At 42.3% G+C, this 15,152-nt stretch overlaps 1 protein-coding gene across 1 annotated transcript in view; it reads right to left on the reverse strand.

Annotated features, from left to right (window-relative positions):
- Nucleotides 1-15,152, reverse strand: part of cntn4 (contactin 4) — a 188,306-nt gene that overhangs the window by 40,047 nt on the left and 133,107 nt on the right. Inside the window, exons 10-11 of the mRNA XM_084167119.1 lie at nt 9,741-9,870; nt 8,517-8,667 (exon numbers count right to left, since the gene is read on the reverse strand). Coding sequence (XP_084023245.1) covers nt 8,517-8,667; nt 9,741-9,870 — 281 coding nt within the window. The remainder of the gene's footprint in view (nt 1-8,516; nt 8,668-9,740; nt 9,871-15,152) is intronic.

Below are 15,152 nucleotides of genomic sequence, written 5' to 3' on the forward strand. Positions count from 1 at the left end.
CAGCGTGGCACCTCTGAAATGAATTAAAACTAAAACAGTGCTCTGGGCTAATCCATCTCTTTAATAACAACGCATCTGTTTTCACATGGCACTGTTTCATGTTAAGATTTCATAACGTAACTTTGGGCAACGTTTGATGAAAATCGAATTATTATCTTTTAAAAAGTGACACAATCATGTCTGAGTAATGACTGAGTGCAAAATCATTTATACTAAGTCAATGTAAGTAAATGCATCACAAGCTTCCTCAGTGGACACTTACAAAAATGTGCTGATACTCATTCTACATTTGGTTTCCTTCCTGACATTGATTCATTCTGGAGTGTGTGTGGCATAGCAGATGGGGTCTGTAAATGGAGTTCACTCTGGCAGACATCACTTCATTTATGTGAGAGCCATCTTCATTTCCTCTTGCTTTGCAGGAAGGGCTAGCGATGGGCCATAAGCATGGCTAGATCTGGAGCAATCTCACTCCCGTCCCTGTCACCCTCAATATGGTGGAGCAGTCAACAGTCAACACCCTGACGCAGAAACCCCTGCTGTGCCTTATTTCCCCCACTCAATCCATTATCCACGCTACAGGGATGTAGGGAGAATATTCTACAAGCATTGTATGTTAAACACCCCCGGCCAGGCATCAAGGCCTGACAAGCCACCAATTATGAGTTCAAGAGAGAGTGGTAGAAACAGCGAAACTCAGACCAAGTCTAATCATAATGCACTTCTTTAAAGTGCACAAAGCAATCAAGGTAACTTATGTTATACAGTAAGCAGATGGAATTATTCTATCTGGCCACATATAATAAAGGTCAAATTTACAAGAATAGATTTAAAGTGAGGTTAATGTTTAAAAGAAGATGGTCTCTGTATGACATCTTCTGGAAGTTAACTTAATCTACTGTATTGCTCATGATACAGTCATTTCTGCAGAAGCCTATGCATTACAATACAATACAATCACTTGGGACTTCTTGTAGTATATCATTCTTCATTTGTTACAACTTGAGTAAAAAGTCTACACAGCAAATAGGTAAATGTTAGTGCTTCATTACATTTAGTCTTAATGAGAACATACTGTACCATACCATGGCTTTGATTGAATAAACCTGCCATATGTTATTCTTAACTGACACTAACCAATCTATTTTTCTTTCCTCCTTCCATATACAACAGCAAAACTAATATAGAGCCACTAAACAGATCTCTCCATGGCAATAAAACACCTGTGCAGCATCAGAGCACACCAAAACACACTGCAATGTATCTGTACCACTTACACATCAGTTTAAGACTTCCATCTGAAGCCAAGCAACTATATCAAAGGACTAAAAAACTTTTTTGAAATATTTGTAGGGAAGAATGGGATAAATCATGCAAAAGGGTTAGTTGAGCCACCCCATTGTTTCTAAGAAACCATACACAAATTGAATCATGTGACCAAATATTTAGGAAGAGGTCATCATGTCATGCAGTCTGTGAAGGAAGAAATCACATGGAAAAAGTGGTAAGCAAGCCAGGTAAAAAAAACGGACTTTTACAAAGTCAAATGAATTTATTGTGTTATAGGTTTCATGATGCTTGTATCTACACCAAAGTAGACCGTTTAAAGACTGTTTTATACATCAGTTGGTGTCTCTATAAGCTACAATATGAGGTCCTAAACCTTGTATGAAAGTGCATCCTTGTAGCTAATATAGTCTTTGCTTTGGGGTAAATTGTGCCATTTGGCCAGGGGCAAGTTGAGTCAATAGCTAATCAATATACCCCATACAAATCACGATTACGTTTGTCCATTTTCTGCATAATATGCATAGTATTTTGAAGACACCTCACATTTGTGTGATTAGTTTAGTTCAAATGATGAAAAATGTCTTCTTCAGTGGGGTTCGCTCCCCCTCTAGGCCACAGTTGAAGTGTTTTTCCCCCAGGCATTATCACTGGGATATGAGGTTACACGAGGGCTTAAGCCTATGTTAAATGTTTTCAAAACTGTTATGTTTACATAATTCTGGTTATTTCCAGGGATATACAACATTTTGAAATACAGTGAGGGAAAAAAGTATTTGATCCCCTGCTGATTACGTTTGCCCACTGACAAAGAAATGATCAGTCTATAATTTTAATGGTAGGTTTATTTGAACAGTGAGAGACAGAATAACAACAACAAAATCCAGAAAAACGCATGTCAAAAATGTTATAAATTGATTTGCATTTTAATGAGGGAAATAAGTATTTGACCCCCTCTCAATCAGAAAGATTTCTGGCTCCCAGGTGTCTTTTATACAGGTAACGAGCTGAGATTAGGAGCACACTATTAAAGGGAGTCCTCCTAATCTCAGTTTGTTACCTGTATAAAAGACACCTGTCCACAGAAGCAATCAATCAATCAGATTCCAAACTCTCCACCATGGCCAAGACCAAAGAGCTCTCCAAGGATGTCAGGGACAAGATTGTAGACCTACACAAGGCTGGAATGGGCTACAAGACCATCGCCAAGCAGCTTGGTGAGAAGGTGACAACAGTTGATGCGATTATTCGCAAATGGAAGAAACACAAAATAACTGTCAATCTCCCTTGGCCTGGGGCTCCATGCAAGATCTCACCTCGTGGAGTTGCAATGATCATGAGAACAGTGAGGAATCAGCCCAGAACTACACGGGAGGATCTTGTCAATGATCCCAAGGCAGCTGGGACCATAGTCACCAAGAAAACAATTGGTAACACACTACGCCGTGAAGGACTGAAATCCTGCAGCGCCCGCAAGGTCCCCCTGCTCAAGCAAGCACATATACAGGCCCGTCTGAAGTTTGCCAATGAACATCTGAATGATTCAGAGGAGAACTGGGTGAAAGTGTTGTCGTCAGATGAGACCAAAATCGAGCTCTTTGGCATCAACTCAACTCGCCGTGTTTGGAGGAGGAGGAATGCTGCCTATGACCCCAAGAACACCATCCCCACCATCAAACATGGAGGTGGAAACATTATGCTTTGGGGGTGTTTTTCTGCTAAGGTGACAGGGCAACTTCACCGCATCAAAGGGACGATGGACGGGGCCATGTACCGTCAAATCTTGGGTGAGAACCTCCTTCCCTCAGCCAGGGCATTGAAAATGGGTTGTGGATGGGTATTCCAGCATGACAATGACCCAAAACACACGGCCAAGGCAACAAAGGAGTGGCTCAAGAAGAAGCACATGAAGGTCCTGGAGTGGCCTAGCCAGTCTCCAGACCTTAATCCCATAGAAAATCTGTGGAGAGAGCTGAAGGTTCGAGTTGCCAAACGTCAGCCTCGAAACCTTAATGACTTGGAGAAGATCTGCAAAGAGGAGTGGGACAAAATCCCTCCTGAGATGTGTGCAAACCTGGTGGCCAACTACAAGAAACGTCTGACCTCTGTGATTGCCAACAAGGGTTTTGCCACCAAGTACTAAGTCATGTTTTGCAGAGGGGTCAAATACGTATTTCCCTCATTAAAATCCAAATCAATTTATAACATTTTTGACATGCGTTTTTCTGGATTTTTTTGTTGTTATTCTGTCTCTCACTGTTCAAATAAACCTATCATTAAAATTATAGACTGTTCATGTCTTTGTCAGTGGGCAAACGTACAAAATCAGCAGGGGATCAAATACTTTTTTCCCTCACTGTATATGTAGATATCTTTGATAGAAAGATATCTATATTTCCCTTGACGTATCTATATTTCCCTTGACGTATTTATGCTGAATGTAAAAAATGGCTCAACATACCCCACTCTCCCCTACGAGTGCTCCTGTGGTGTAAGATAACTCCAAACATTCCTTTGAAAGAAAAAAGCCTTTAATTTAGGGAGAAGAGATGGGGGGAAAACAGAATGTCAGCACGTCCGGCGGGCAGGCGGGCGGGCGGTGGCCACTCATACAGAGACAGTTGAGTGTGTGGGTCTGGTGTGGGGGACCAACACAGGTTTTTTTTTTTTTATCTCTCTTCCAATTCAGTGGTGACATATTGAAATGGCATATTTTTAGGCAGCGGTCCATTGCCTGACACGGCCCACTTATACACTCATCAGCAAGACCCTGCGCTACGTTCTCAGCTGCTTTGTTCCAGCTGATGTCATCTAAACCGGTTCCCTGCAGGGTTGTCTGGGAGAGATAAGACAACACCCACCCTCCCTTCCCCCCCTTCCCCCCCTCTGCTGGGCTCTTGCAGAAAAAAAGAGCTGCTGCTATGAAGATGGATTACCCAGCTGGTGACACTGGCTCCCCTCCCTCTAAAGCCACAGTGGAGCGCTAACGCAATTAGGCCAATTAATCTTGAACAAAAGGGGTTCACAACACACACACACCCCTCCCGCCTTTGAGTATGCACGCTCCTGAGCAGGTGTACCGCCATATCCTGCTCACACCTTATTTTCAAAACAATAAATGTGATTATGGATTACTGTCAAGTGCAGTAATTGTGTTACTGCCATAGTCGATGTAGGATGGACAAAGCAAGGCAGTGGTGGTCCTCTCATTTGCATGGTGAACTAGTTTCACTTTACATTATGTTAAAACTACCGCTAAATCACAATGGTTATCAAAGCATTCATCCTCCAGTAACAGTCATTTTGAAGTGAGACAATATGTTAAATTACTATTATGATGACAACAACAGATGATGATTACTTTCATAGCATGAGATGTATGCGGTCCAGAAAGGGCAGGACAACTTGGGTGCAAAGTAGGTTTGTATGTCTGAGCAATGTGTGTTTGTGTGTGTGATAGAGAGAGAGAAAGAAAGAGACTGGGATGAGAGAGGAAGAGATAGCGAGAGAGAGAAACCGATAGAGAGAGAGATAGAGCAAGATAGAGAGAAATAGAGAGAGAGAGAGAGTGAGGGCGAAAGAAAGAAAGAATAAAAGCAAGAAAGAGTAGAGAGAACACATTCAATGCCTCACACACGTTTTCAGTTCTGCGAAAAGTAATTTGGCAGGGTTCCACCTATTGACAATGCAATCCAGCATCCTGACAAGATATCATCCAGCACAATACAACCTGGGACAGATGCGAGCAAACTTGTTATCTGCACATTTTTATTTTTAATTACCTCTGTGTCAAAGAGGTGGTCTGCGCTGAATAGCATTTACAAAGTAAAAGCATGACAATTTACTTTTCAAGTTCAATGCAGGACTCCACTTGAATACAGACCTAGAGATATTGTAATAGAATTATATTTGTGAATACCACATTACTATGATAGATTGTGTTTATAACAGTAAGGGCACTGGTCCAGGTTTAATAATACTATTTTGCCTTTGTTTCCAACAAGTCCAAATCAGTACATTAAAATACCATACAGTATATGAGTTCTGGTAGGCCTCTCCGCTACAGCAAACAAATACAATATATCTCAACTATCTATCTACTTCTAACAAGCTCATAGCGAAACAACAAGAACCCACAAAACAGCAGGGAAGAACAGGGTTACATCCATCCATTCAACTGTAATATAGCCACTGCAATTGAATTAATCATCCCATGGGAACATATACCAATGTCACAGCAGTGCAAAATACCAAATCAATCAACAAAACTCTCCGTTCCAAACATATCCATAGGCTACAAGCAGGATGTTAAATCAAAATGATCAGTTACTGTAGCTCAGTGGATATCTGTGTTGGAAATCATGGAAAGGGAAAAGCATACACACTAAAAACAAATGGTTCTATATACAGTAGTGCCAAATAGGGGTTCTTTGGCTTTTAACCATAATGGAACCCTTTTTGGTGCTATATGGAACCATTTTTTAAGGTTCTATAAAGAACCATGTTCATAAGGTTCTAAATGGAACCTGTACAGTGCTATCAAGGTTCTATAAAGAACCATTAAAAAATGTTATATTTATATAGCACCAAAAAAGGGTTCCGCTATGGATACAAAGCTCTTTGGGGCTATATAACCTTTATAACCTTTATGGAGAACAGTTCTATATCGAACCTTTCTCAATCTCAAAGGTTCTTTGTAGAACCACACATGTTTTTTTTATTCTGGCTTTATATTGTATTGTTAAAATGCCATAGGTTGAATCAGGTGTGCTAGCTCTGCAACAGCTGGGAGAGAATTGCAAACTACTGACTTAGTCAACCGTTCTCAATTGACACAAGGCCATAGGTAAGTCTTTCACAAGACACCGTCACTGGCATTGTCATATACAACAATTATAGCATAACACAACAGATTAGATACACTGGAATGACACTCTCACTCACAGTTGCACAAAAAGAGCTGTGAGCAAATCATGCCCCAAAATATTCTAATGAACCACCACCCCTACATTTTAATTATCACTAAAAGAGGAAAGAACCCTTTTTTGAACTGCAAAGAGTAATTGAATGGCTCAAATGGTTCTTTGGGCCAGTTCTTTGGGTCAGTACAGTAGAACCATCACCCTTCCCAAATAACCTTTGAGGAACCCTCATTTTTTTGTGTGTAATCCGTTGCTACCTCATAGTTCACCCAAGATTCAAACTGTCAGTTCAAGAGGGGATGACAAAACACTAGAATAGAAAAATACATATTTTATTAATAAAACCTGATGCGCTTCAGAATTCCAGCCTTGATCAGTCTGCTTGGGAGACAGCATCATATACGTAGGTATACAGGGCAACTGAAGGGCACCAGCAGCGTAACCACTATGCAAATGCTGGGCCACTTTGTTTAGCAACAACACTTCTTTGTGTATATGTAAACTATGACGAGACATACCAGACACTCTGCACACAGTCCTGCTGTCAGAGTCGTGCCACCAAAGGGGCGCAACCGCTGTCTGGATCAGGATGTTCTGACTGACCAGATCCCTGACGCTACCCAGACACACCACTCACTCACCCAAATACACACACTGCTCTCCCGTCACTGATAGCAGGAGGCTGGCTTAACACGTTAGCCCAGAAAAGCATGTCATGTCAGCAGACAGTGACTGGTATAGTCGCCCACACACCCCCACAGAGGGCGAAGAGTGCTTGATTAGCACCCAGACTCTGCACAGCGAGGGGCATATCGGGACACCCATAAGTACTGGCCAAACTAATTATACCTTCAGTACTCACACTGGTTTGTTTTTGGTGTATATCTACACTGTGTATTACAACAGGGATTATACATTAAGTGTACAAAACATTAGGAACACCATGATATAGACTGACCAGGTGAATCCAGGTGAAAGCTATGATCCCTTATTGATGTCATTGAGGCTGTTCTGAGGACAAAGGGGGTGCAACTCAATATTAGGAAGGTGTTCCTAATGTTTTGTACACTCAGTGAGTTGAAACATTTACTGAATATAGGCCTAAAGCAGTGTTTAATTTGGTCAGATATTTATTTCATTTTAATCATTTCAGCCATCGTAGTTTTAGCTATTATCAGTCAACTAAAACTCTGGACAATTTTAGTCTTGTTTTAGTCACTGTCATGTTAGTCACATTTTACTCTGTGCATTTTTTTTTACCTCCAACTTCTATGTGCACATTAAGATAGCCTTGTCCAACAAGGCCTACTATCCCCTCATATTGCTGGCAACATTGTTATTGGCTACAGGTTAAACAATGTAGACCTACAGCTCTGATTTTCTCCCCATCATAACCTTGTGATGGGGTAAATAACAGTGATTCCCTTAAAAGGGGAGAACCTGAGCTTTCCAACAATGCTAGAATTATTACTGTACTCCCAATATTCAGCAAATAGCATTAGTATTTCCAATCGTGAAAAAGCAAATCATGAAAAAGCTAAAATAAAGTAAGAGACAGTAAACATTATTGTTACAATTGAAATGTCCTGGCTATGCATCAGTTCAAAAGAAAGATGAGTGACTGAGGTGACCGCCTGGTAGCTGTGTGTGTGGGAGAGCCGGGTAGATCAGCTCAATCAGCCCGTCCAACTAAACGACCAATGATATTCTGCAAAGGTATGCATGCTTATGATTGGATATAACAGATGAAAAGGAGCTTCATGTCAAATTGAATGCCCATTAGTCTCATATGGAATTCTCCTCTCGTCAACTAAAATGAAAAGTCATTTATAATAGTTATCTTTTTTTCCATGGCATCTCGTCTCGTTATCGTCATTAGTTTTCGCCAGGAAAAATAGGTCGTTGACCAATATTTTTCGTCATAGTTATTGTTGATGAAATTAACACTGGCCTACAGGAGTCTACATCTGAAGCAGGTAGGTAGACAGACAGAGATGTTACTTCAAATATTTATTTCAACGCAAAGCTGGAGATAAAATGTTAACAGTCAAGGAGGGACTCTGTAACAGTGAGGAATAGAATCACTAATATGACCAGAGATATAATATAAAGCTACAGAGCCGGGCAAGGTAAACATACAGTAATCATAGCCAGGGGTGTCTGGCATTTGCTCTTTATCAATACTACAAGAACATTGCCTCCAGGGTACCATACCTGAACAAATCCTACAGTAACCCCAGGGCTTAGGAAATCAACCCCCTTACAGAGAGAGGGATTACCTAATAAAGAGAGAGATTGTTAGGTTACCTGTTGCTCTCTCGTAGAGTCTCACTGCCCTTCCTCCAGGAGATCACACCCCAGGGGGACATTTTGGGCCTGCACTCGATCAGCACATCTCCTCGCTCCTTCACCATGGTGTGGCTCCTCAGCTGGTTCTGGGAGAAATCTGGGGCAACAGCTGAGACAACACATGCATGTTAAAAACCAAACACTTCCCTGCCCCTTTACTTTCTTATGTCTAACTTTCGACATGTATTACCTGAGCGTAAAGACATGAGTTTATCCTGAACACATAACCAGAACTAGGAAAACCTCAGTATACTGGATCCAGAGTCTTTCCTGGTAAGGTCTCAGGAAAGAACAACATATACATCAAGGGAACAAGAGACTCCCATTTGGCAAGACCGAGAGAGAGTCATTGTCATTGGCCAGAGCTAGAGCAGGTCTTAGCCAGGGTAGACAAGGCTCAAGGAGATTACTAAACTCCACACTCCAGCTTGTATGGACTAGACAGAGAGTGAGTCAAAGGCAGACATATTGAAAAAGCACAAAACAAAAAAAGAATGATGAAATGGAACGTTATCTGTATAACCCCTAAAGAGTGAGGCGTGTAATGTGTTGAGTAGAAATGGCAGGGAAGGAAGGAGAGTGCAACACACTGCACTCCTTAAAAAACAGGGAATCCTTTTTTCGGCTAAGAAAGACAAATTAGTTCTATCATGATCATTTACTTTTCTCTCCAGGATCCTCCCTCCCTTTGCTTTTATAAAGCACCTCAATTAGTGTTTCTCTGCCAGGGACTGTCAATGACGTTTTTACCTCCTTCACGTTTAATTCAACCTGGAAACTTTGGCTGTGTTGGATCTAATTCCAATCAATGACAAAACAATGATCAAGAGTGGTGGGAGATGGGTTTCGGGAGTGATAGCTGGAGGCCAGCCCTGTGCCAGGGAACAGGGTACTGAGTAACAGGACTGACAGGGCAGATGGGTGGGACTGGAGAGCACAGTGGCATGGCCATACATCAACAGCACCCCAGTGCATTCATCTTTTAATGAATGCTTTTTAATTAGGAGGCAATCACAGAGAAGCTAGAGGTCACACTGCGATGGTAGAGAACGGAAAAACAAACTAGCAATGACACTAAAACATGCACACAACAAACAAACGTGCATACTGTACAACATTCAATACATGCACCGGTATGTAGGCTGTCAGACAGGCACATCCACAGACCTTGTATTGCCTTACCTATGACTTTGAGCTCTACATTGGAGTAGACCTCCCCATGTTTGTTTCCAGCCACACATTGATACATTCCAATATCGGACAGCGTCAGTCGGCTGATTGACAACGCCCCATTGGCAACCTGTATGCGCTCCTATGAACAGAGAGACAGAGACATGCTTTTTGATATGCCTTATTACGATTGGTCATTTACATAAAAGCATGCAGCCAATGTGCCAGTGAATTATAGTGTGGCAGTGACGGACGTGGCAATAAATCTAGGTTTTCATCACTAATGGAGGGAGGGGGTTGGGTGGAGGGAGGCAGGCTAGCAGAAAATGACCCTAATCAATCTGCATGTTTATGAGAGTGAAATAAAACCATGCCCTATTTATATCTCTGGCTGCACCAAAGGACCTGTTTCCCCTTCAGCACAAGGACTGGATGTGAGGGTTAGGAATATCTTATCAGAGCCATGCTGCATGTGAAAATTGGTTTCCTGATAGGTATGGTATGCCCTATACATACTAAGTACTGTATGTATGCTGTTATGTACACCACAGATCACACACTGTACTGAGCCACTGTTGAATAGCAGATTCCTGCCATCTTAGTGAAGGAGATACACGTCTTGTGACTGGCCCATCAAAATAAACAGGCTTACTAGCCTAAATGGGCTTAATGCACTAAAACCCAGACACTTAGCATCTTTATCTTCAAGGTATGTTTACATACATTGGGGGGAAAAAGTATTTAGTCAGCCACCAATTGTGCAAGTTCTCCCACTTCAAAAGATGAGAGAGGCCTGTAATTTTCATCATAGGTACACGTCAACTATGACAGACAAAATGAGATTTTTGTTCTCCAGAAAATCACATGTAGGATTTTTAATGAATTTATTTGCAAATTATGGTGGAAAATAAGTATTTGGTCAATAACAAAAGTTTCTCAATACTTTGTTATATACCCTTTGTTGGCAATGACACAGGTCAAACGTTTTCTATATGTCTTCACAAGGTTTTCACACACTGTTGCTGGTATTTTGGCCCATTCCTCCATGCAGATCTCCTCTAGAGCAGTGATGTTTTGGGGCTGTCGCTGGGCAACACGGACTTTCAACTCCCTCCAAAGATTTTCTATGGGGTTGAGATCTGGAGACTGGCTAGGCCACTCCAGGACCTTGAAATGCTTCTTACCAAGCCACTCCTTCGTTGCCCGGGCGGTGTGTTTGGGATCATTGTCATGCTGAAAGACCCAGCCACGTTTCATCTTCAATGCCCTTGCTGATGGAAGGAGGTTTTCACTCAAAATCTCACGATACATGGCCCCATTCATTCTTTCCTTTACACGGATCAGTCGTCCTGGTCCCTTTGCAGAAAAACAGCTCCAAAGCATGATGTTTCCACCCCCATGCTTCACAGTAGGTATGGTGTTCTTTGGATGCAACTCAGCATTCTTTGTCCTCCAAACGTGACGAGTTGAGTTTTTACCAAAAAGTTCTATTTTGGTTTCATCTGACCATATGACATTCTCCCAATCCTCTTCTGGATCATCCAAATGCACTCTAGCAAACTTCAGACGGGCCTGGACATGTACTGGCTTAAGCAGGGGGACACGTCTGGCACTGCAGGATTTGAGTCCCTGGCGGCATAGTGTGTTACTGATGGTAGGCTTTGTTACTTTGGTCCCAGCTCTCTGCAGGTCATTCACTAGGTCCCCCCGTGTGGTTCTGGGATTTTTGCTCACCGTTCTTGTGATCATTTTGACCCCACGGGGTGAGATCTTGCTTGGAGCCCCAGATCGAGGGAGATTATCAGTGGTCTTGTATGTCTTCCATTTCCTAATAATTGCTCCCACAGTTGATTTCTTCAAACCAAGCTGCTTACCTATTGCAGATTCAGTCTTCCCAGCCTGGTGCAGGTCTACAATTTTGTTTCTGGTGTCCTTTGACAGCTCTTTGGTCTTGGCCATAGTGGAGTTTGGAGTGTGACTGTTTGAGGTTGTGGACAGGTGTCTTTTATACTGATAACAAGTTCAAACAGGTGCCATTAATACAGGTAATGAGTGGAGGACAGAGGAGCCTCTTAAAGAAGAAGTTACAGGTCTGTGAGAGCCAGAAATCTTGCTTGTTTGTAGGTGACCAAATATGCAAATAAATTCATTAAAAATCCTACAATGTGATTTTCTGGAGAAAAAAAATGCTCAATTTGTCTGTCATAGTTGACGTGTACCTATGATGAAAATTACAGGCCTCTCTCATCTTTTTAAGTGGGAGAACTTGCACAATTGGTGGCTGACTAAATACTTTTTTTCCCCACTGTATTTGAACTTAAGCATGAATATATACACTACATCACCAAAAGTATGTGGACTCCCCTTCAAATTAGTGGATTCGGCTATTTCAGCCACACCTGTCTCTGACAGGTGTATAAAATCAAGCACACCGCCATGCAATCTCCATAGACAAACATTGGCAGTAGAATGGCCTTACTGAAGAGCTCAGTGACTTTCAACGTGGCACCGTCATAGGATGCCACCTTTCCAACAAGTCATTTCATGAAATGTCTGCCCTGCTAGAGCTGCCCCGGTCAACTGTAAGTGTTGTTATTGTGAAGTGGAAACGTCTAGGAGCAACAACGGCTCAGCCGCAAAGTGGTAGGCCACACAAGCTCACAGAGCGGGACTGCTGAGTGCGTAGCGCGTAACAATCGTCTGTCCTCGGTTGCAACACTCACTACCCAGTTCCGAACTGCCTCTGGAAGCAATGTCAGCACAATAACTGTTTGTCGGGAGCTTCATGGAATGGGTTTCCATGGCCGACAAGCCTAAGATCACCATGTGCAATGCCAAACGTCGGCTGGAGTGGTGTAAAGCTCACCGCCATTGGAATCTGGAGCAGTGGAAACGCGTTCTCTAAAGTGATGAATCACGCTTCACCATCTGGCAGTCGGCTGGCCGAATCTGGGTTTGGCGGATGCCAGGAGACCGCTACCTGCCCCAACTGTAAAGTTTGGTGGAGGAGGAATAATGGTCTGGGGCGGGCTGTTTTTCATGGTTCGGGCTAGGCCCCTTAGTTCCAGTGAAGGGAAATCTTAACGCTACAGCATACAGTGACATTTTAGATGATTCTCTGCTTCCAACTTTGTGGCAAAAGTTTGGGGAAGGCCCTTTCCTGTTTCAGCATGACAATGCCCCCGTGCACAAAGCAAGGTCCATACAGAAATGGTTTGACGAGATCGGTGTGGAAGAACTTGACTGGCCTGCACAGAGCCCTGACCTCAACCCCATCAAACACCTTTGGGATGAATTGGAACGCAGACTGCGAGGAAATCCTAATTGCCCAACATCAGTGCCCGACCTCACTAATACTCTTGTAGCTGAATGGAAGCAAATCTCTGCAGCAATGTTCCAAAATCTAGTGGAAAGCCTTCCCAGAAGAGTGGAGACTGTTATAGCAGTAAAGGGGGGGACCAACTCCATGTTAATGCCCATGGTTTTGGAATGAGATGTTCGACGAGCAGGTGTCAACATACTTTTGGTCATGTAGTGTGTCTTTATTTCCAGAACGGCATTAAAACCGACACCAGTTTTTAAGGGTAGGGCTTTTTGGCAGTGTACTTTGTGCTGCCTGCTCCCTGCTGCCCTTCATCTCCTCTGTTTTCCAAAGGCTTACCCTTAATGTCATTAAAGCACATTTCCATAGGGGTGTCAGCTTGGTGTGGCTCCAGTCTGACGGGATTAAGGTACTGTCACATGAAAAGAGGAGCTGTCCTCATTGAAACATCAGTAGCTAATCCCGTGTTTGAGCAGGTTGCGTTGTGAATTTCGATGATGCTCAGTGACTCGCCGCTAGCTGGATGCACAGGGGCGAATGTGCCTGCTGGCAGGAGCAGCAGAATGGTGGTGGCTTATATCAGTCTTTGCGTGGAATGCACTCCATTTACGGGCTGCTATTAATTAAGGATGACATTCCTCTTAAATCAGCAGTTTTTCATGCGGGGACCTGGGGGGACCATCTGCACAACTTCTGCTGAATGTAAATGATTGGCAATGTCATTGCCAACACTACCGGGTCACTTCATTTGATATAGGACAGTATAAACAACATGCCGTATGACTCGATTGATGTCACAAACAATCGCCTGTCATCGCGGTTTTTGAGATGCATTGAATTTGGTGTTTAATTATTGTCCATTTCGGCAGGTATGAGAAATGCATTTGCATTATTGACAGTATCAGAACTATTCATACCCTACTGTGTACCCATGCACTTTAGCTACTGACCAAACTTGGGAAGTTAGGTTACACTTTATTTTGATAGTCCCATACAGATGATCTACAGATGGTCATACTATCAGCAAATTATCTGTTGATAAGCAACTGCTTGCTAAGATAACAGTTAAGGTTAGGGACAGGATTCAGATTAGGGTAAGGGTAAGGGTTAGGGTTAAGGTTAGGGCTAGGGTTAGGGTAAGGGTTAAGTTTAGGGTTAGGATAAGGGTTAAGGTTAGGGTTAGGGCTAGGGTTAGTAGATACTGTAGTTAGTTGGAATGTTGTTGACAGTTATTGAACATCTACTGAACATCTACAAGCCATCTACTTGGGATTAGCCAAATAAAGTGTCACCGGAAGTTATTTGCTAAATGAAGGTAATATCATAAGCCATTGCAGTCAGCTCAAATGTCCAAATGAGCAGGAGAAGCAGAAAAGGTCCCCATTGATTTACTGTGATGAATCACTACAAATAGTATATCTTCCCCCGTTCCTGCTCTCCCTCCATTAGTTATTAGATTGATGAGGCTAGACTATTTGATGGTGAAATTTCAAACAACGGAACAACTCTGCTTGATTAATCTATTCATCTATTAATCTATAATCGAAGTGCATTACTAATCATCCCATTTATTATGTTCATATTAAGGAAATCCTACTCCATGGGAATGAATACTGTCAATGTCTAACCTTTTATCACAGATAGGGCCGTGGCGGACATGACATTTTGTCAACTGGTTATTGTCATGCAAAAGACTGCCAGTCTCACGGTAATTGACAATTAATTAACATAAACACGTTTAGCATCTCGAGGCCTCCACGCATTCAAGCTGCTGATGCGCGCCTTTGGAACATGTACATTTAAAAAAGTTGAATAAATCAATGTAATATACACCATCACGATAAATCCATTATTTATTTTAGGCAGGTCTAAAGAAACATGATATGGATTTCAGAAGAACAGAACATGAGTTGGCCTACTGTATGTTATCTGGCTATGCACCATGCCATAGGCTGTATGCTTGTTCATGTTTGTATTATAGGATTTTATAGTAAGAAGAATATACGGTGCCTACAGAAAGTATTCATATCCCTTGACTTTTTCCGCATTTTGTTGTGTAATGGATTGACTTGAGATTGTTTTGTTACTGGCCTAGACACAAT

The sequence above is a fragment of the Coregonus lavaretus genome (genome assembly GCF_964263955.1).
Source record: "Coregonus lavaretus genome assembly, chromosome: 8".
Classification (NCBI taxonomy): Eukaryota; Metazoa; Chordata; class Actinopteri; order Salmoniformes; family Salmonidae; genus Coregonus; species Coregonus lavaretus.